Source organism: Heterocephalus glaber, unplaced genomic scaffold (genome assembly GCF_053883595.1).
Source record: "Heterocephalus glaber isolate CG9 unplaced genomic scaffold, H.glaber_assembly_v1.0 deba00001457, whole genome shotgun sequence".
NCBI lineage: Eukaryota > Metazoa > Chordata > Mammalia > Rodentia > Bathyergidae > Heterocephalus > Heterocephalus glaber.
The window spans coordinates 514,764-535,085 of NW_028258305.1; the positions used below are offsets into that span (position 1 = coordinate 514,764).

The window sequence follows — 20,322 nt, forward strand, 5'->3', positions numbered from 1 at the left end:
AACAGATTAGAAGATGCAGAAACAACTCCAGACACACTCAGCCATCTCATCTTCGACAAAGGAGCCAAACACCCTCACTGGAGGAAAGATAGCCTCTTTAATAAATGATGCTGGAAAAATTGGGCTTCAACTTGCCAAAGATTAAAACTAGACCTGTATCTCTCACCATGCACTAAACTAAAATCAAAATGGATTAAAGATCTAAATATTAAAACAGAAACTCCGAACCAGTTGGAACAGAGGTTAGGTAGAAACCTTGAAGACATCGCTGTAGGAAAAGATTTTATGAACAAAACCTCAGTTGCCCGTGAACTAGCACAAACAATCAACAAGTGGGATCTCTTCTTATTAAAAGGCTTCTGCACAGCAAGAGAAACCACCAGCAGTGTGAAGAGACAACCCACAATGTGGGAAAAAATCTTCACCTGCTCTTCCTCAGACAAAGGTCTACTATCTCTAATCTATAAAGAATTTAAAAAGATCAGACCTCCCAAATTTAAAGACCCAATCTGAAAATGGGCATCTGAAATGAACAGACATTTCTCAGACAAAGAATTAGAAATAGCAAATAAGTACATGAAAAAATGTTCAACATCACTGGTCATTCGAAAGATGCAAATGAAAACAATGCTGAGATTCCACTTCACTCTAGAAAGAATGGCTGCTATCATGAAATCAACCAATAACCAATGCTGGCGGGGCTGTGGGGAAAGAGGAACCCTGCTCCACTGCTGGTGGGAGTGTAGACTGGTGCAAGCACTGTGGAAATCAGTATGGAGATACCTCAAAGAACTAGGACTGGAAGTCCCATTTGAACCCACTATTCCACTGCTGGGGATCTTCCCCAAAGAAGTAAAAGAATCAAACCACACTGATATATGTGCACCCATGTTCATAGCAGCACAGTTTGTAATAGCTAAAACTTGGAAACAGCCCAAATGCCCATCAACTGGAGACTGGATAAAGAAAATGTGGTTTTTTTAAATAAAATGGAGTACTACTCAGCCATAAAAAATGAGAAATTAGAGACATTTATAGCTAAGTGGATGCACATTGAGGCAATACTCTTAAGTGAAATAAATAGGATGCACATGTGTAAATACCAAATAGTTTCTCTGGTGTGAGAAACTGAAAGTGTAAATAAGGACTAAATGTATAATAGGTCATGTGAAATAGGAAGAAAAGGGGCAAAGGGGAAGGAAGTGGGAGGGCTAGGGGAAAGGATAGAAGGAAATGGGATTAATATGAGAAAATGGAAAAATAGGAACAAAATCTTTGTAAACAGGGAGGACTGGAGGGGTTGAAGGGAGGGCTGGGCAAGGGTGAAAAACAAGAACCAAGAGAGACTATGTAAAGGTGCAAATTTCCAATGATGAATGTCATTATATTGTATACCTAAAATGTACCAATGATTAGAATGAATAATCGATAATGTAAACTAGGAAGAAAAGGTCCAAAGGGGTAGGGGTAGTGGGAGGGGCAGGGGAAAGAAAAGAAGGGAAAGGAAAAAATGATGAGAAATGGAAAAAATGGAAATAAAGTCTTTGTAAATAGGGAAGGGTGGAGGGCATGAAGGGAGGGCAAGGGATGGGGAAAAAATAAGAACCAAGACGCATTATATAAAGTTAACAATTCCCAATGAGAAGAAAAATAAAGCTAAAAAGAAAGAAAGGAAGGAAGAAGGTTTTTGGGCAGGGGAGCAAGTATGATAAATATTCTGAATGCTATTTTTTTTTGTTGTAAAGAAAAATCTACTGCTGCTGAGAAAGAGTAAAAGAACAGTCAGAAAGATATTATGGTAGCTCAAGGGGGAGAACCCTAGACTAAGGTAATGGAAATTATTCATTCATTCACTCATTCACTCATTCACTCACTCACTCATTCAGTCCACAACTATTTATTAAAGGGCTTGCTGAGAGCCAGGCGTTGTGCTTGTTCTGGAATAGAGGGCATGGGTGGGTGTGATGGGTAAGTTGAGGTGTGAGAGGAGAGGGTGCACTGAAGACAGACTGCAGTGAGATGAGGCAAGGCACGACAGACAGAAGAAGGCATCAGACACCCACAGTCTCTAGTTTGGGCAGCTTGGAGTGCAGTGGCACATCCACTGATAAAGCACAGTTTAGGGGACATTGTGCTGAGTTTACTCATGCACATGTTGACGCGGGGTGCTTGCATTTCAGATGTCTACCAGGCTCCTAGAATGTGGCCTGGTCTTTGGGAGCCATGGCCAGAGATGAGTGGATGCACTGAGTAGCTGAAGTCATGAGAATCTGTGATACTGGCCAGGGATCATGTATAGAGAAAAGGATCAAAGACAATCCTGGAGAATGAAGAGCAAGTAGAGGCAGACAAGGTCACAAAGAGGGGAAAAAGTGAACAGAGATGTAGAAGAGTCAGTAGAAACGAGCTGAGAAGAAGGTTCAAAGGAGAGAGGTGAACAGTGCCTACTGTGGAAGGAGGTAAAGTGTGACAAGAAATGAGCAGGGGCCACTGGCTAGGGCATTGAGGCTTGCAGGAGAGGGACTAGAGAAATACTAGCAAAGGCCAGGGTGCAGTGGAGGAGTGAATGAGGAGGATGTGCACAGTGAGCGCCCTGCCAACAGACTTGCTGCTGAGAGGAAGGGGAGGGCAAAGCAAGTAGCCTGAAGGAGAAATCAGAGTGACGTTCTTTAAGAAAGGCAAAATGCAATGGGGAATCATCCTTCACCCCTCAGACTTCTTGCAGACAGGACCAGCAGGAAGAAAAAGATGACAAGGGACAGGGTCGGCTTCATAGGAACCACCATGTGAAGTCTGGCCATGCTTTATAAAAGTGTTCTTTATAGTTAGTAAATGGGCTCCTGGTTCCCTGCTCTGCTACCCAGCCACCCTCCAGGGCTTCCTGCCCACCTCTCAGATACTCAGCCATCAAAAGCTTAATGTTTACATTTAGCTCAGCTGGTGTGGGGGCCTTGCAGGTTGTTAGGGTTTGAGCTTGACCCCTGGAGGAAACATTGCAGCAGGAGCAGAGACAGGCTTCACAGAGCACACATTTGCAGGTCTTTCTGGCTTTTTTTTGTGCCCCCCACTACAATGCAGCTTTGGCATCAGGTCATGGGGCATCACCTATACTTGGGGGAAGGGGCAGGAGAGTGACAGAGGGAGATTTGGGAACCACTGTTTACAAAAACATGCTCTGTTAGAGGGCTGTGGTGAAGGGTGCTGTCACTGAGGGAAACTTTCTGTAATCCTCGGAATGGGGCCTCCCTGGAGGCTCATGTTTTTCCTCCTTGTTGATATTTCTGTTTAGAAGGCACAAGACTTATCCTGTCCCTGAGAGCATCATCACTCATCACAAGGAAGCGAGTGATCAAGTGAGGCACATCAAGTACCAGAGCCTGGGCCAGCTTTTCAAAACAGGGAGTGGGGGCTGTTTTTTATTGACATCATGAACAGGAAAATTCATCTCCAGGATCTTCTCTCATAAAGAAATCCTTTGCGCCTTACAAAATCAGACCACATTAAGACACTTTGGCTGCCTTCCAAAACAACAGGAACTTAACCAGATAAATTCATTGAAAAATATTTTGAATATTGCAAAACTGGCCTTGGGTGGTGGGACTTCCAATAATGAAAGATTTATTTTGAGAAACATTTCCTAGTAATATATCCCGAATGCCATAAAGTGCAGTAATAAATTCCTATGACAGTAAAATGTTTTTTATACATTCCTTTAATCTTTATCATCTAACCTGTGAGGTCAGGGCTCTTATTGTCCTCATTATACCAGTGAAGAAACTGAGGCACAAAGGGGTTAAGTAACTTGCTCAAGGTCACACAGCTAGTATTTGGTAGAACACTGCTTGGCTGTACTATTTTTCTAGCTGTCTCCACCCAGAGGTAACTGTTAATAATCCAAGGGCCTAGGTGAGCAACACTACATTAGATGTTCTTGTGTTCACGGCCTGCTGCCACCAGCCCTCCCCAACCTCTTCTTTAAGAGCCCACTGCAAAGTGTTTCTTTTCCCTTTAAAATTCTGAATTTGAAAATGTGCTTGTTTTTGAATCTCCATTCTCATTGACTCATGGGGATTTTTGTGTTTGTTTTTGGTACTGGGGATTGAACTCGGGACCTTGCGCTTGCAAGACAGGCACCAGAACCACTGAGCTAAATCCCCAGCCCCTCATGGGGATTTTTTTTATCTTCAAAATAAACTGGTTGTGTAGCCTTAAGTACTTAAAACTACAATGGGGCAGCTGTAGCAGGAATCTGTTTAACATGTTGGTAAAATTTGTCTGGTGGATGCTACTGATTGACTCAAGACTTGTGCCTCTTCTGGGTCTATCCCTGTACACATGCGTTCCTGTCTGTCTCAAGTCATCTCTTTGCAGAAGTTTCTGCCACATGGTTCTCATCCTGGCTGGGGTGCTCATCTCATTCATTTGCCACCTCTTTAAAATGTCATTCAAAGCCATCTCTCCCTCCCTTTCAACTCCAGGGCTCTATGTGTCTGTGGTCTCATTTCAGTTCAGCTCCACACACAGACCTGTGTCCCTTGCCTATGTGCTAAATGCTGGTGCTCCGAGATAAAATAAAGACAAGCCCCTGTCCCAGAGAGGCTCACTGTCTATTTCTCCTGCCAGCCCCTCTCTGAAAGAACGAAGGCATGGGGAAGAGAAAATGCCACGGCAGCTGAGCAGTGGGCACTTCAAACTCACTGGGTTTTATGGGGGCACAGTTGGGTTCACATGAAGGCAGGGCACAGGCTAGAACTAGACATATCAGAGCTAATGCATTATTCTGTGTTTGGATATTGCTTTATTCAGGGCTTTTGCAGTCTAGCAGCTGAGGAATAGAAACTGACAACCTGGGCATAGCAGATTGTCAGTAGGGGAGAGGGCAGGTTATTCCAGGTCCCCAAGCTGCCTGGGGGACACTGGCTGGAGTGATGTGGTGATTCAGATGAGAGAGCTGTGAAGGAGGCAGGTTCTTATTGATCTTGTAGCCAAAGTGCTTCGACCAGTGGTAGGCACACTGAAGGTGTGTCCTGTAAATGTTAGCTAAAAATAATGAAATAAAGGCGCGTCTCTTTATTGTCAAGCGAGGCCTGAGGTACTCCCTCTGGTGGCCAGACCAGGTGGTGTTGGATCTGGAATGTCCCCCAGAGCCTGGTGTGCTCACAGGCTGGGCTTGTGGAAGGTGATTGAATTGTGGGATCTGTACAGATGACTTGCTGTTAGGGACCAGAGGCCTAGTCTGAGACGGGTTCCTGGGGGTGTCACCTGGGAGGGGATGCCTCCACCCCATCTCTCTTTGCTTCCTAGCTGCCATGACCTGAGCAGTTTACCTCCCTATTATGCCCTTCCACCATGCAACCACAGAGTGTGACTGTGAGCCAAAATAACTTATTCTTTAAATTGCCAGCATTGGGCATTTTTCCTAGCCATGAAGAAAGTGACTAAGGTGGCCTTAGAAGGGTATCAGCTCAGTTGCCCAGTCAGGGCAACTCAACAAGTGTGTGTGTGTGTGTGTGTGTGTGTGTGTACATGCATGTACTGTATATTTATTACATGTTGAGTAACACTCATCTTCTGCGACACCCTGTAGATGCTATGAATCTTCCTAAGCATCAGACCTGGCCAAGGTGCCTTTCCCAAAAGGGTGTTTACATGCAACTTCACATCCTGATAAATGCTGCTAATGACTCACAGTCCCAGTGACCAATGCTAGTGTATGCCAATTTTGTATAAATTGTAAAAAAAATGCAAAATTTGTCCTTTACGATTCTTGGTCCTTCTCTCCTTATTGATGGTCCTAGAAACTTCATGTCCCACTTCCCTTACATATCCCAGGGTTGGGGCACTTACCACGGTGCAGCAGAGGGGCCAGAACCACCAGAGTAGTGCCAGGGCCAGGAGGAGGAACAGGATCAGCAGGGCGATTGCCAGGATGGAGCCATCTGACTGTGGGGCGGAGAGAGAGGTGGTCAGCAGCAGCAGTGAATGGACCATACAGGATCTTCCCTCCCCAAACTCTCAGCAATAGCCAGGCCAGAGAAGATCAGTTTGCCAAATGCATGGTTTAAAGTCTGTCCTTCACACTGGGTTAATGGCCCCCTAAACTCTGTCTAGTCGGTTTTCAAGGGGAACGGATTTGCTTTTTCAGGGAGGGGCAGTTCTTCCCTTTGAGCACAGTTCTGAAGGACTTCTCCTCCAGGAGGCAGAGAGCAGGCACTGAGATGGCAGGCTACTGTCCCTCTGCCCTGGTGCTTTGCCTCCCACCTGGTGACAACCTCCCCAGCTCACTGGGCTGGATGTTACATCCCAAACCTGGGCAGATTCTGGGAGAATCCTACTCAGGATTCAGCCTGCTCCCCGGACCCATGCCCCCTAGGGTGCTTGTAACAGACTCCTGGACTATGGCTGGAAAGCTGAAAGCCCTAGCAGAATCCCAGGGTAGGGGGGGACCACTGCTTCTGAACCTGAGAGGGGAGGGTGGGGTGGCTGAGTCAGCATAACAGTCAGCTCAAGTTGCTGTGCGCGCGCCAGGAAGGGAGGCACCCAAGACCAATTTTACCCACTTCCAAGCATGCCTAGGCCAGCCCTGAAAACAGACATGGTTGCTGTGACCTGAGATGGGTTGTTAAATTTTAGCAAACTGAAGTCTTGCTCGGTATCAGCAATCTATGCATGCTGGTTGAAGGAAACCATTTGAGAACAATGGTTTAAGCATCCACCACCCTCTCTCCTTCCCTGTTACTGAGAGCATGGACAGGCACAGCTTTCTGAAGGGCTTGGGGAGCACACTGCTATGGGTATCAAAAGCCCCCTTTTGTGTAAAACCGGCAGTTGCACTTTTAGCTCAAGAAAATAATTAAGGCTGTTCACACAGTTAATGATGCTAATAAACAAGGAAAACAACATAAATGTTCAACAATTAGGGAAGGCTAAATAATGTGTAATGGAATCATCATGCAATTAATTGTTATGTTGACATTATGTTGTCAAATTATATTTAAATGACAGGGGAAAGCATTCCTGGTGTAATGAGTGATTCTGTATATATGTGGCATGAGAGGGCAGAAAAATGGCTTCTCTGATATTTACTAGAATTTTTTACTGATAGTTTACTGATATTTACTAAAATACTAACACTGGGAGTGTGTTATGGTAATTTACTTCTTTTTAAAAAATATGTGTCTCTTTTAGCATTTCATAATGAGAAAATAAACTATTGAAGTTGTTCTTTAAAAATTTCCAAGTGGGGCTCCCCTTGGGGTGTATCCTGGGGCCCAGGCATTCTTATCCAGGTCAGGGGATCTCTGGGGTTCACAGGTGGGGTGGCTCGAGTGGAACAAACCTTGTGACCCTCTGTAAATGACATTCACGATCTTCAGTGTTGTCAAGAAGACCACTGACAGACCAGCGCTGTCAGGACCACAGACAGACCAAGAAACACCAGGTTCTTGTGCACACCCTCCCTGCCCCACCACCCCTATAGAAGGAGACTGGGTGGCCTGTCCAGTGAATACAGCAGGTCAGTGGCAGAGCTGGGATGTGACTCACTCTCATTCCGAGAGCTCAGCAAGGGCTACTGGAAGCACTTTAAAGGCAGTTCTTACTCCTTGGAACTCCCTGGAATGCCTTTGACCCAAAAGCCAGGGAACTAAACACTCCTGGCCCCAAACAAGAAGCTAAGGCTTGAGAATGCCAGATGACTCCCAAGGGGGATGCAGCCCCCAAATGCAGGTGCAGGGCTGGGCAGCCCGAGATAGAGGGTGGAGAGTGCACAGGGCTGGCGGTGGGCTTGGCCAGGGCGGAGGGGACACCCTGGACCTACAACACATTCATTCACATGAGTGATGGCACAAAGCCATTCTCTCAGTGGTGACAATAAGAAATCACATGTGTTTCCCAAACTTTCATTAGTCAAGTATAGCCCTCTCCAACTCTCATCTCTATGTTCTAAGTCTATAACATGGAGGAGGGAGGGAGATTAAAATGAGGTACAGGGTGGAAGTAGAGATGGCTGGGCAATCAACGTAAGCTATTTTACCAAACACTGAGCTGTAACTCACATTCCCTCTATTTCCTCACAACAACAAGAGTGGGGAGCATTTGAGATCGTCAGTCTTCTGCACTTGGAGAAAGTGGTTTCGGTCACTGAGAGGTTCATAGGACAGCAGCCTTTTGGCTACCCACCACAGATATCTACATTACACTCATTCTCCTCTCCCCCAATTTTTCATTTCAGAGAGGTAAAGTGAAGCACAAGGGCTGCCAAACAGTATGGACATGTTTTAGGATCCTCACGGAAGAAGGAGAAGGTATCTTGTGAAGCAAAAGGAGCAGGCCCACAGTGGGTAAGACAACTTCCTGGATTTGGGCAAAGCAATGGGCAACTTTTCTCCAAACATGTTTGCTCTTCCCCTTAGCAGCCATGGCTGTGCCTGGCTGTGGTGGAGGAGGAAGTGCCAGGCTTAGGAAGAGAAGGTGCAGGGAAGGAGGCCCTGGAGGGTGAAACACACAGGAGCAACAACTTTATTGTGCTCTGGTGACAACCCAGAGACAAAGCCCCACATGCAAGGCCCAGTTTCCTGGTTTCCAAGCTCTTCCAGAAAGCATTATATACCCAGTAAAGAAGGGTCACAGTCAAACAAAAGCCACGAACTTATTTCAGTAAATATAGACCCGAAGCTAATGTTTTATGAAATACATACATACAATCTCAGAAGTGCCTTCATTTATTCATTCAGCAAACATTTATTAAGAGTTTCTCTTAATAAGAGAGATTGAGCAGACTGAGTCTCACTCCAGACTCCAGGAGTCTCACTCCAGTTTCACTGAGCAGACTCCAGGAATATAGAACCACTTAGATAGATCCAAGATGCTCATGGTCTGCTGAGGGGGATGTTTAAACAAATTAGCCACAATGCAGGGGAGTGTGTGTAATTCAACAGCTGTAGACCAGGGCCTTTAATAAAGAAACACTCTCTTTTTAAAAAAGCTTAGATTCTGATGACAATGATACTGATGATGAATTATATACTTGATATTAGCATAGTTAATATTTATTGAGCACTTACTGTATGTAAGCACTATTTTTTCTATATAGTAACATACTTTCCATAGGCTAGCTTATTTAATTATCATTAACAACCTCATAAATTCAGTATTTTATCTTTTCTATCTTATGGACATGAGGCAAGGAAGGTAGAAAACCTGCCCAAATCTCATGGAGAAGCCAGAACTTCCTTACGGTCAATTTGGCTCCCGGGGTTAAACAACAGGCTGTTGCTCTTAGCAGGTAGCCAAGTGCTGGCGAGAAACATTCCTGGGAACCAGTACTTCAGGGAGGAGGTGGCACTTGGCTCTGCAGGGGCAAGGAGAGGTTGGCATTCCTGCCCAGAAAGGCAGGGCAAAGCTCTGGGGTTGTGAAGGTATGGGGTGGGGGTGTGGTAGGGAAGGCCCAAGTGGTGAGAGCACAGTATGTGTGGAGAGGAGGTGGGTTCCCAGCTGTGAGAGGCCATGCAAGCAGCTCGAGGAGTACAGCTTCTGTCTCCCACCAAGGGGAGCTAAGAAGGTGGCTGCAGCGGTCCATCTGGCTCAATGAATAATTTTAAGCCTTCTTCCCCTGTCAAGTGCTGAAGTATAATGTGCTCACACAGAGGCCTCCTATTAATCATGCAGACAGCTAATATGAAATTTGAGGGCAGGATGGTTCAGCCCTGCTCCTTCCTCCAGGCATTTGTTATCAGGGATGACATTCCCTGAAGGCTTCTGGCTTGAATGGCCAAGTCCCTGCATCCTGGCTTTCTTTAATTCCTTCTGTTCCCAGCTCATGAAATGAGGACATCTCTTCTAAGACAAGGAGAGCACTGTTCTCAGTGGTATAGAGTTGGAAACTTGAATAATGAAAGTTTCTTTTACTTGGTTGGTGGCATCTCAGGAGTCTGGATTTCTGACACATGATCTGGGATGGGGTGAGGAATCATGTCAGGGCTTGTTGGCAATATGATAGGAGACAGCCAGGCCTCTGGACAATATCAAATCAGACATTGCTGTTCTTTTCTGTTTTGTTTTGAGGGTTGCTATAGTAAAGGAAGGAGGAGTAAATGGAGAAGAATTAGGAAGCAACTGGGGGGAGTTCAACATAAAGAAATTTTGTGAAATCCTTTGTCTCGAAGTTGGGCTTGCACTTGGATTCTGCCTAATGCCCATGGCATGGGTGTAGCCAATAAAGTGTCCTCCTGGAAGGTCTAGAAACTGTCAGTTAAAAAGGGAATATTTCTTCCCCACTCTTGATGTTTTCTTCCATGTTGAGGCACGGGGTAGGAGTGACTCCAGGCTTGTCTCTTCTTTTTCACTCCTTCAGTAAATAAGGGTAACTGCTGCTCCCACAATTTGGTGGTGGTTGTGGGGCGCTTTAAGAAAGAGAATGTAAAAATACAAATGAAGAATCCTAAGATTCTTCCCAGGAAGGACTGTGGGGCTTTAGAAGGGCCTTGAAGGAGCCTATTGAAGTGAGGTCCTTAAAGCTTATGCTAATCAATTCCAGTGTCCAGGCTCCTACCTGTGTGTCTTCTTCCATGACCAGGCTTCATGCCTATGATGGGCTGGTAAATCTATTTAATTCTGGGTTTCAGTTTCCAACCCATTTGCTGCCACACTCAGCCAAAGTCTTCAGCATACAATCATAAAGGCAATACTGAGTCTTTCATATATCATTTTTTGGCCTGATGTCTCAGCTTATTCAGTCAAAGCAGGAAAGAGGCACACTTTATTGCCCCTACTACAATGACTCCCTCACTATGTTTTACTTTTAATATCCTGAGGACAGGTCTGGTAATTTTAACAATGATGTTTTGACAGCAAGTGAACCAGCAAAGGGGCTATCCAACCCTTCGCTGGTGGGGGTGAGTTTGAGGTAGGTTTGTGGTCTGTGCCTGGTTGGGCAGATTCTCAGTATTCACACTGAATTACTGAAGCCACTTAGATTCTTTCACAGTGTTGGACGCCTTGTAAACATTTAACGTGAAAGAATTAGGTAATAAGGTTTATTCTGCCCCATTAAAGGGATATTAGCCAATCTGTGCTAAAAATATGACAGGAACGTAGCTGATGATCCATTAGCTCTGTTTGAAAGCTGTCAACACTGCTTCTCCAGATTCTCCCCTCCTCAGGGCACCTGGGGACACAGCTGATGACATGAGGCTCCCATGGTTGCCCTCCTCGCCTCTTTCTTCTATTTTCTAACCTCCTCTCTTTCTCTGGTACTAGGTGAGCTTGTCTCTGCAGCACTGTTGGAAACCTTTGAGGAAAAGAGAACTTCTGCCAGGGCAGCTCTGTTCTATCCACATTGTGACTTAACAGAAATCTGTGGCATCAGTCAATCTGGGTGGGAGGGTCACGGACCCTCCAGAGAGATCAGGGACTGTGAACGTGGTCAGCTTCACCCTGCTCCAATGGGAGACCCCGAGGGCAGAGTGAGAAGTGTGTCGAGGCTGGGCAGAGTGGACACTCACTCCTTCCTCTCTCTGGGCCAAGACTGGTGCTTAGTAGGCGTGACATTCTCTGAATGTGGAATTTAGAACCACCTGAAGCAGCTGCTCTGAGCTCTGTTTCATGCCCGGGCAAAACTGGCAGAGCATGGGCAAGTTTTATTTTGAAAGATGAAATTTAAGTCATTTTATTTCTGCTGAGAAGTTCTGGATGGACACGCTTGGAGACCAAAATTCTTTCTCTCCCAGAGCTTATATATTCTGACTGTTATTTCTGGAAGCTACCTGAGCAACTATCTAACTTATCCACTCACCCCACCCTGGATTTTATTGGAATTCTATTTTCTTGCTACCCAGCCCCTTAAGTGTCAGAATGCCCTAGGGACCCCCCCCCCCCATTTTAAACTCTTCTACTTTAAAAAATTGTGGCAATCTATCTATGTACATATCTACCTACCTGCCATTTTAACAATTTTCATCCTGTGGCACTAAGTACATCTACAATATCGTGTAACTCATGGATCCATTCCTACTTTTTTCTAACACTCTCCGTGGACTGTCTCATTTCTGTCCATAGTTTAAATGCTCATCGAGATATTGATGACTTAAATCTATCTCTGGCTTAGATCTTTCCCTATTCTAAGTCTTACTGATGCCTGAAACTCAATAGTTCAAGTGGAGTTTTCCTCCTTCAAACCTGCTTGTTCTCTTGTTTCAAGAGACTGCTTATCGCTCTCAGTTGGAAACCTGGAAATTAATCTGAGCTTTCTTTTTCTCTTTCTGCTCTCTCCCTTCTCCAACATCACACCCTTCATCAGTAGATCCTGCTCCCCTGACCTAAATACTTTTTAGTCTGCCTCTGTCTATTCTGTCCCCAATACAGGGGTCAAGTTTAGAATTTCATTATTTCTTCCCGGCGCCTTTGCAGGATTTCTTTGCTAGTTCCTCCACCCCAGTCTTATCACCAGGGTTCCACCCTCTATCCTGCAGTTGCAGTCACTCATCTCATATGTCATTCTGGCAACTTTATTGCCCCATTAGCTCTCTAATAGCTCTTCCTTGTCTAGAAAAGTTCTTACCATTTGAAAATTTGGTGAAAATGATGCACCCCGTTTATCAGAGAAGTACACATTTATATTTACACACAAGCTCAAAAACTTTTCATGACAATTTCAGAGAGTCCATCAAATCCTAGAATGTATTGATGGACCTACTAAGATTTTGGTCCTCAGCTCACACAAGATATCTCTTATTTCTCTAACTTGCTCTTTGCCACCTTCCTCTTTATACTTTGTGCTTTGATAAAACTAAAAGGCAAAGTTTCCTGTATATACCTTGCTCTTCTCTTATGTTCTTCTTCATGAAAAACTTCTTCTAAGTTTCATTGCTTGGATAACTGTTTTTCATTTTTCATGTCCTAGCTCAGGTAGCAATGGACTCATTTATACTTAACATTTACTGAACACTTAACTATGTGCTAGTTCCACTGGGGAACAATGGCAAAATGGATGGATGGAGGTGGTTTCTGTAATCACAGACCTTGTAGCTGAGTGGGGAACACAGATCAGTAAATATCACCACTGAGTTTGTGCTCTTATTTTATCCTAATTATATCTCTACCTTAGCAAATCTAATATTTTATGGAAATCATATCAATATGTTATCTCTTCTACTAACTGTAAGCCCATGGAGGACATATATCTGCTTCATTCATCCTTGACCTTTCAGCCATAGTATAGTGTTTGAAACATAGACTGGTTTAATAAATAGCTATTTAAACAATAGATTAAGGGAAATGAGAATTTAGCAGGCTCATGCTGCTCCAGGGAGTGGGCTGCAGAAATGGCACTGGAGTCAATGTTGCCAGAGGCTGCTCCTTCTTCATGCTTCCCTCACTAGAAATAGTTATACTAACCTCACTGCAAAGAACCTGGGCTTTAGAACCAGAAAAAATCCAAATCCTAACACTTGCACTAATGAATAAGTGGGCTTTGGACAAATTAGTCAATCTCTTTTAATTTCCTTTTCTCTGCTGTTATAGTTTGACTACAACCCAGAGGCTCATATGCTGAAGGACTGGACCCCAGCTGGTGGTCCTTACTGAGAAGTGGTGGAGCCCTTAGGAGGTGGGATCTAGTTGGAAGAGGTGGGTCACAAGGGGTGTGCCTGTGAAATATGTATTTTGCCCCCAAATGTGTCTCCCCCCACCTTTCTCTTGGGTACCAAGAGGTGAGCAGCCTCCTCTAGCACATATTCTCACTGCCATGATGTTCTTTCTGCTTTACCTCAGGCAGGAGGTAAACAATGGATCCAGCTAAACCATGGACTGAAATCTCTGAAACCATAAGGCAAAATGTCTTTCCTTGTTTAAGTTGATTTTCTTAGGTATTGTGTCACAGTGACAAAGAGCTCATTAATACATCTACATAGGTGAAACTGAGACAATCCTACTTCTTAGGATTGATTGTGTGATTGCAAGTGATAAGGCATGTAAATATTCCTGCATATGGCCATTCTTCAATTCATGTGACTCCTTTTCCCATTCTCTCTCCTTTTTTTTTTTTTTTGGTATCGGGGATTGAACTTGGGAACTTGTGCTTGCAAGGCAGGTGCTGGAACCATGGAGCTAAATCCCCAGCCCTCCCATTCTCTTCTTGCTTCTGCACCCAAGCCAAATTCCCAGTGATGTGTCCAGGCTTGGTCCAGGTAAATGATTCCTGTGAATAAGCTCATGATAATTGTGACTACAGCTATGGTGTTTAGTGGGAGGTTCTAGGTTAAATATTTGAGAGACCCAAGTCCATAAGATCACTATCCTAGTGTCAAAGAAAGGAAAATTTAAGTGGATTTTCCAAAGGTAAACTTAATATCTCATCAAAGCCAATCAAGCATTGATCAGGTAACACAAACATTATGATTCTCTCTGAAAGGTAAGAAATGGCAATAAAATGGATAAACACTAAAGATATTACATTCTTCAACGCAAGCGGGCTGTATAGAAAATCTGTTAGGTGCAAATGAGCTCAGCTTTTGTAGAACTCTTCCTAAAAATCCTGGCTGTAAAGTAATGGTGCTGTTCATGTCATGACCTAACAGAACTGTTACATCAAATGAAGTCCCTCAGCATGGGTGGCTTGGAGGTTGGAGACTCCCTCCAGTAATGCAGTCATTGCGCAAAAAAAATTCTGAAACACTTTTTGGAACTATTTGCAAAGTCAATTTACAGGTCACAAAAAGAAAGAAAATTGTATCACTTCTTAGTCATGGTTTTTACTGAGGAGATTTCCAACTTGATAACCCACCATTCACCAGACCCTGTTCCCACAGCTTTCTGGTTTTTAAAGATCAAATGGTGATAATGTTCCTCTGTTTCTCTACTGGGGATATTCAAATACTGTGCCTTCGAAGTCATGACAATTCCAGTGGAAGAGTTCAGAAAATAGTTGGAACAGTGACAGTGCTGATGGAGAAAGCATAATGAGACTTTCCAAGGTAAATACTTTAAAGTAGCAGAAATCATTTCGATGTGTAAATTCTAGTTTTCTATAAATCTCATTACTTGATATGTTACAAGAATAATATCAGAAAGCCTTAGATCAGCCATCATTTGTATGTGGCTATGCAAACTCAAGCTTTATGGCCTTATCACATAAGGGTACTCTTATATCAGGGTTTTTCAGCATCATTTGGTACTCTTGTCACCCTGACCCAGTAATGACATTTCATGTCACTTTCAATGGTGAGGGTGATAAAAAGTAAATCTTGGATTCATTTAGCACTTTTCTTTCTTTCCAGAAAATGCATAGGACTTGTTAATCAGAACCAGTTTTTAGAAAATAGCGCAGACAAGATGGCGCTTGTTAGTGCACAGAATGCCATGGTTCTTATGAGTAGGTCATTGAAATAGGATTATGGAGGTTACTTAGCAATGTTCAAATATTATGATGCTGGAAGAGAAAGGCTAATTTCCTGTTTTCAGTTTTTTGTTCCACTTGCCATGGTTATTTTTTCTAATGTCTTTTAACATAGTTTTCGGTTTAATGTACAGTATATGCTCATTTGGTCTTGTTGACCATCCCTGAATTGTTAACATCATGGCTACCTATAACTGATAAATAAACATTAACTAGCACATACTATTGGCTATTGCTTTAGATTATGAACTTGGAAAGGTGGGTTTGGGGATGGTGTCTCTTACAGGTAGATGCTTACCAAGGGTGAGCAGGGTGGTCATTTCCTTAAAATAATGGCTTTGAACTGCATAATAGGTTATTAAGAAACAAATAAATAATTTTCTATTGAATTTCTGATACATACTTAGCAGTGAGAGGTACCAAAAGATCAACAAAATCAGGATCTAATCTTTTTTTTTTCCATGAATATAAAACAAATGTACTTATAAAGGGAAAGGGTATAGCAGTGGTTAACAGAGGCTGGAGGTGGGGGTAGAAATAGGGATACATTTCTCAAAAATCCAAAATTTCAGGAGGCATAAATATGGCAGTGGCTTCTGAGGTCTGTTACACAGTACAGTTACTACAGCTAATAGTAGTATATCCCCTATTTCAAAATTACTGAATGTACATTTCAAATATACAATTTTAACATGTCAATTTATAATTTAAAATAAACTATACATAAAAGGCACATATTAACTCTCTTTGAGTTATGTTCAGTAGCTGAACTGATTACAGTGCACAGGATATAGATTTAGATTATTCATGAGCACATTCTGCCATGTATTGAGGAAAAGCCTGTTTCAGGATTTCAAAATTTAACCATTTCATGGTGTGGGTTGTTAACCATAAGTAGTGTGATGTTTCAGTGAGATCCTTTCTGAATTCTTAAGAAAACAACAGAGACATTTATAGCAAAATGGATGCACATCGAGGCCATAGTCTCAAGTGAAACAAACAGGACACACGTGTGTAAACCCCAAATAGTCTCTCTGGCGCGAGAAGCTGAAAATGCAAATAAGGATCAAATGGTATAATAGATAATGTGAAATAGGAAGAAAAGTTAGGAAAGGGAAGGGGAAATGGGAGGGAGAGGAGAAAGGAAAGGGGAATGGAATAAATATGCGAAAGGGAAAAAATGGAAACAAAGTCTCTGTAACTAGGGAGGGGTGGAGGGGGTGAAGGGGGGGTCAGGCAATGGGGAAAAAATAAGAATCAAGATACATCATGCAAAGGTACAAATCTCCAATGATGAATGTCATTACATTGTATACCTAAAATGTACCAATTAAATTAATAATAAAAAATAAAAAAGAGAGAAAACTTATTCCATGACAATAGATGTTTCAAAAAAAGGAATTTAAGTTTCCTCTTCATCAAAAATTGTTCAAAATGTTTATATCATTTAGATAAACTCTGTCAATTAACTCTTACTACCTATACAATATTTAGGGTAGCATTCCATTTATTTATTTATTTATTTTTATTATTTATTTATTTTTTTTATTAAATTCTTTTATTGGTACATTGTAGGTATACAACACAATTACATTTCTTATTGGGAATTGTACCTTTACATAATGCATCTTGGTTCCCATCTTTTCCCCACCCCTAGCCCTCCCTTCACCCCCTCCACCCTTCCCTATTTACAAAGACTTTATTTCCATTTTTTCCATTTCTCATCATTTTTCCTTTCCCTTCTTTCCCTTCCCCTGCACCCCCCCCCTTTGGACCTTTTCTTCCTATTTTGCATTATCGTTTATTCATTCTAATCACTGGTACATTTTAGGTATACAACACAATGACATTCATCATTGGAAATTTGCACCCCCACATAGTCTCTCTTGGTTCTTATTTTTCTCAGGTTCTAATCTTGAAAGTAGTTAGCACAGTCCAGCTAGAAAGTTGGACTGGTGCTCAGAGAGCAGCATAGCTCTAAAGATGCAAAAATCCACAGGGTCTGTATTTAGAGCAGAGGGAACTTAAGAGGTTGCTGAGGCCACTGACACATCGTAGGGCAGGTCCAGACAATACTTGGTGGGCCTTTTGGCCTCAGTGAAATTGAATGGGTGAAAAGAAGAGAGGGCATTCCAGAGGGAAAATGAACTGTGATCGAAAGCATAGAGGTAGGAATGGTCATCATTTTATGTAGAATGAAGAAGGTATGAAACATGGAATCTTCATCACACATTCTTGTTAGGGATCAGTGAATTCACACATTTTAAAGCCAGTAGGTAGGCAGAGGCCAACTGGGGTTGCCAGGTCAAACAATCGTAAGCAGCATTTTGTCTATATTTATTTTGGCTGTGTTTGCACATTTTATTATATACTCTCAAGAACCTTGAGTTTTTCAAAGTCCATGAACTTGGGCAATGCAGGTAAAGTAAAATTGCACTGTATCTTTCATACTTCCTTGGCCTGCCAGTGAAGCAATTTTCTTGATGTTGGGTGTGTGTAAAAGAATCCTAGGAATATTTTATTTGTCACTTATTCAAGTGTTTTCAAATTTTCTTTTAAATGAAATGAAAATTTAAGCCCATTGCTTTGGGCACTAAGTAAACTAACATCTGTTCTAGCAATCACAGTGACAATAAAGGAATGCTAGGTAGTCACTTCTGGCACTGACTCTTCTCTTGAGGAGAAATAAATTAAATTGCTGACTTCAAATTTCTTGGTGCCCTAATGAGTAGGTGAGAAGATGGTTATTTTTCAGAAGGAAAGGTGTTTACATACCCTTGTGGGATTTGGCCAGTCTGTAGGAAACAAAGGGAAGAGTTTTCTTTTGGGGAGCTCAAAAAATATAAATATCAATCATATCAGTTGTAAATAATATCCTAACTAGAAAATTCATGTAGGGAACCTGGGGCAATTGTGATTTAGTGCAATGTGACTAAAATTGCCAAGGAGAATATTATGGTCTGGGATGGGCTGGGTCTTTTTCCATCTGTGATAGTCTAGTCCACTGATTTTGCCCATTTAGTACCATTTATTTTTATTTTTATTTTTTTCTAAATTAATTTTAAAACATTTAGGTACATTTTAGTTATACAATATAATGACATTCATCATTGGAAATTTGCACCTTTACATAATTTCTCTTGGTTCTTATTTTTTCCCCATTCCCCTGTCCTCCCTTCAACCCCTCAATACCTCCCTATTTACAAAGACTTTGTTTCCATTTTTTCATTTTCTCACATTAATTCCATTCCCTTCTTTCCTTTTCCCTACCCCTCCCACTTCCCCTTCCCTTTGCCCCTTTTCTTTCTATTTCACATTATCTATAAGACCTTTTCGTCCTTATTTACACTTTCAGTTTCTCACACTAGAGAAACTATTTGGAATTTACACATTTGTTCTATTTCACTTAAGAGTATCACCTCAATGTGCATCCATTTAGCTATAAATGTCTGTAATTTCTCATTTTTAATGGCTGAGTAGTACTCCATTTTATATATTAAAAAAAAACACATTTTCTTTACCCAGTCTCCAGTTGATGGGCAATTGGGCTGCTTCCAAGTTTTAGCTATTAGAAATTGTGCTGCTATGAACATGGGTGCACATATATCACTGTGGTATGATTCTTTTAATTTTTTGGGGAAGATGCCCAGCAGGGGAATAGCTGGGTCAAATGGGACTTCCAGTCCTAATTCTTTCAGGTATCTCCATACTGACTTCCAGAGCGGTTGTACCAGTCGACACTTCCAGAAGCAATGGAGCAGTGTTTCTCTTTCCCCATAGACCCAAAAGGATTTGTTATTGGTTGATTTCATGATAGCAGCCATTCTTTCTGGGGTGAAGTAGAATCTCAGCTTTGTTTTCATTTGCATCTCTCAAATGACCAGTGATGTCGAACATTTTTTCCTATGTTTATTTGGTATTTCTACTTCTTTGTCTGAGAAAGATCTGTTCATTTCAGATGTCCATTTTTGGATTGGGTCTTTAAATTTGGGAGATCTGATTTTTTTTTTAAGTTCTTTATAGATTCTAGATAACAGACCTTTGTCTGAGGAACAGCAGGTGAAAATATTTTCCCACATTGTGGCTTGTCTCTTCACGGTGTTGGTGGTTTCTCTTGCTGTGCAGAAGCTTTTTAGTAAGAAGAGATCCCATTTGTTGTTTGTGGTAGTTCACGGGCAACTCAGGTTTTGTTCATAAAATCTTTTCCTACACCAATGTCTTCAAGAGTTCTACCTAATCTCTGTTCCAGCCGGTTCAGCATTTCTGTTTTAATATTTAGATCTTTAATACACTTCAATATTAGTTTAGTGCATGGTGAGAGATATAGGTCTAGTTTTAGTCTTTGGTAAGTTGAAACCCTATTTTTTCCATTTATGAAAGAGGCTATCTTTCCTCCAGTGAGGGTCTTTGGCTCCTTTTTTGAAGATGAGGTGGCCAAGTGTGCTTGGAGTTGTTTCTGCATCTTCTAATCTGTTCCACTGGTCCTCAGGTCTGTTTCCTTGTCAGTACCATGCTGTGTTTATCACAGTAGCTTTGTAGTATTGTTCCAAGTGGTGGATTGTGATACCCCCTGCCATCCATGTCTCTGGTACCTAGAATTACTTTTGGTATTCTGGGTTTCTTCTTGTTCCAAATTAATTTTTGGATTGTTTTCTCAAGGTCTGTGAAGTATGCTGCTGGAATTTCAACTGGGATTGCATTGAATATATAGAGCAGTTTTGAATATATGGCCATTTTCACTACGTTGATATTTCCTACCCAGGAGCAGGGGATGTCTTTCCATTTTCTGATATCCTCTTCAATCTCTTTTTTCAGAGTGCTATAGTTTTCAGAGAAGAGCTCTTTGATTTCTTTTGTTAGGTTGATATCTAGATATTTCCGTTTTTTAGATGCTATTGTGAAAGGAATTGTTTGCCCTTTTTCTCTTA

At 42.2% G+C, this 20,322-nt stretch overlaps 1 protein-coding gene across 2 annotated transcripts in view; it reads right to left on the minus strand.

The window, feature by feature from the left end:
• The window catches only part of Antxr1 (ANTXR cell adhesion molecule 1), a 311,693-nt gene that overhangs the window by 160,886 nt on the left and 130,485 nt on the right, over positions 1-20,322 (minus strand). For both annotated transcript variants that reach the window (XM_021262513.2, XM_004849931.3), the window contains exon 13: positions 5,848-5,943. In XM_021262513.2, coding sequence (XP_021118172.1) covers positions 5,848-5,943 — 96 coding nt within the window. The remainder of the gene's footprint in view (positions 1-5,847; positions 5,944-20,322) is intronic.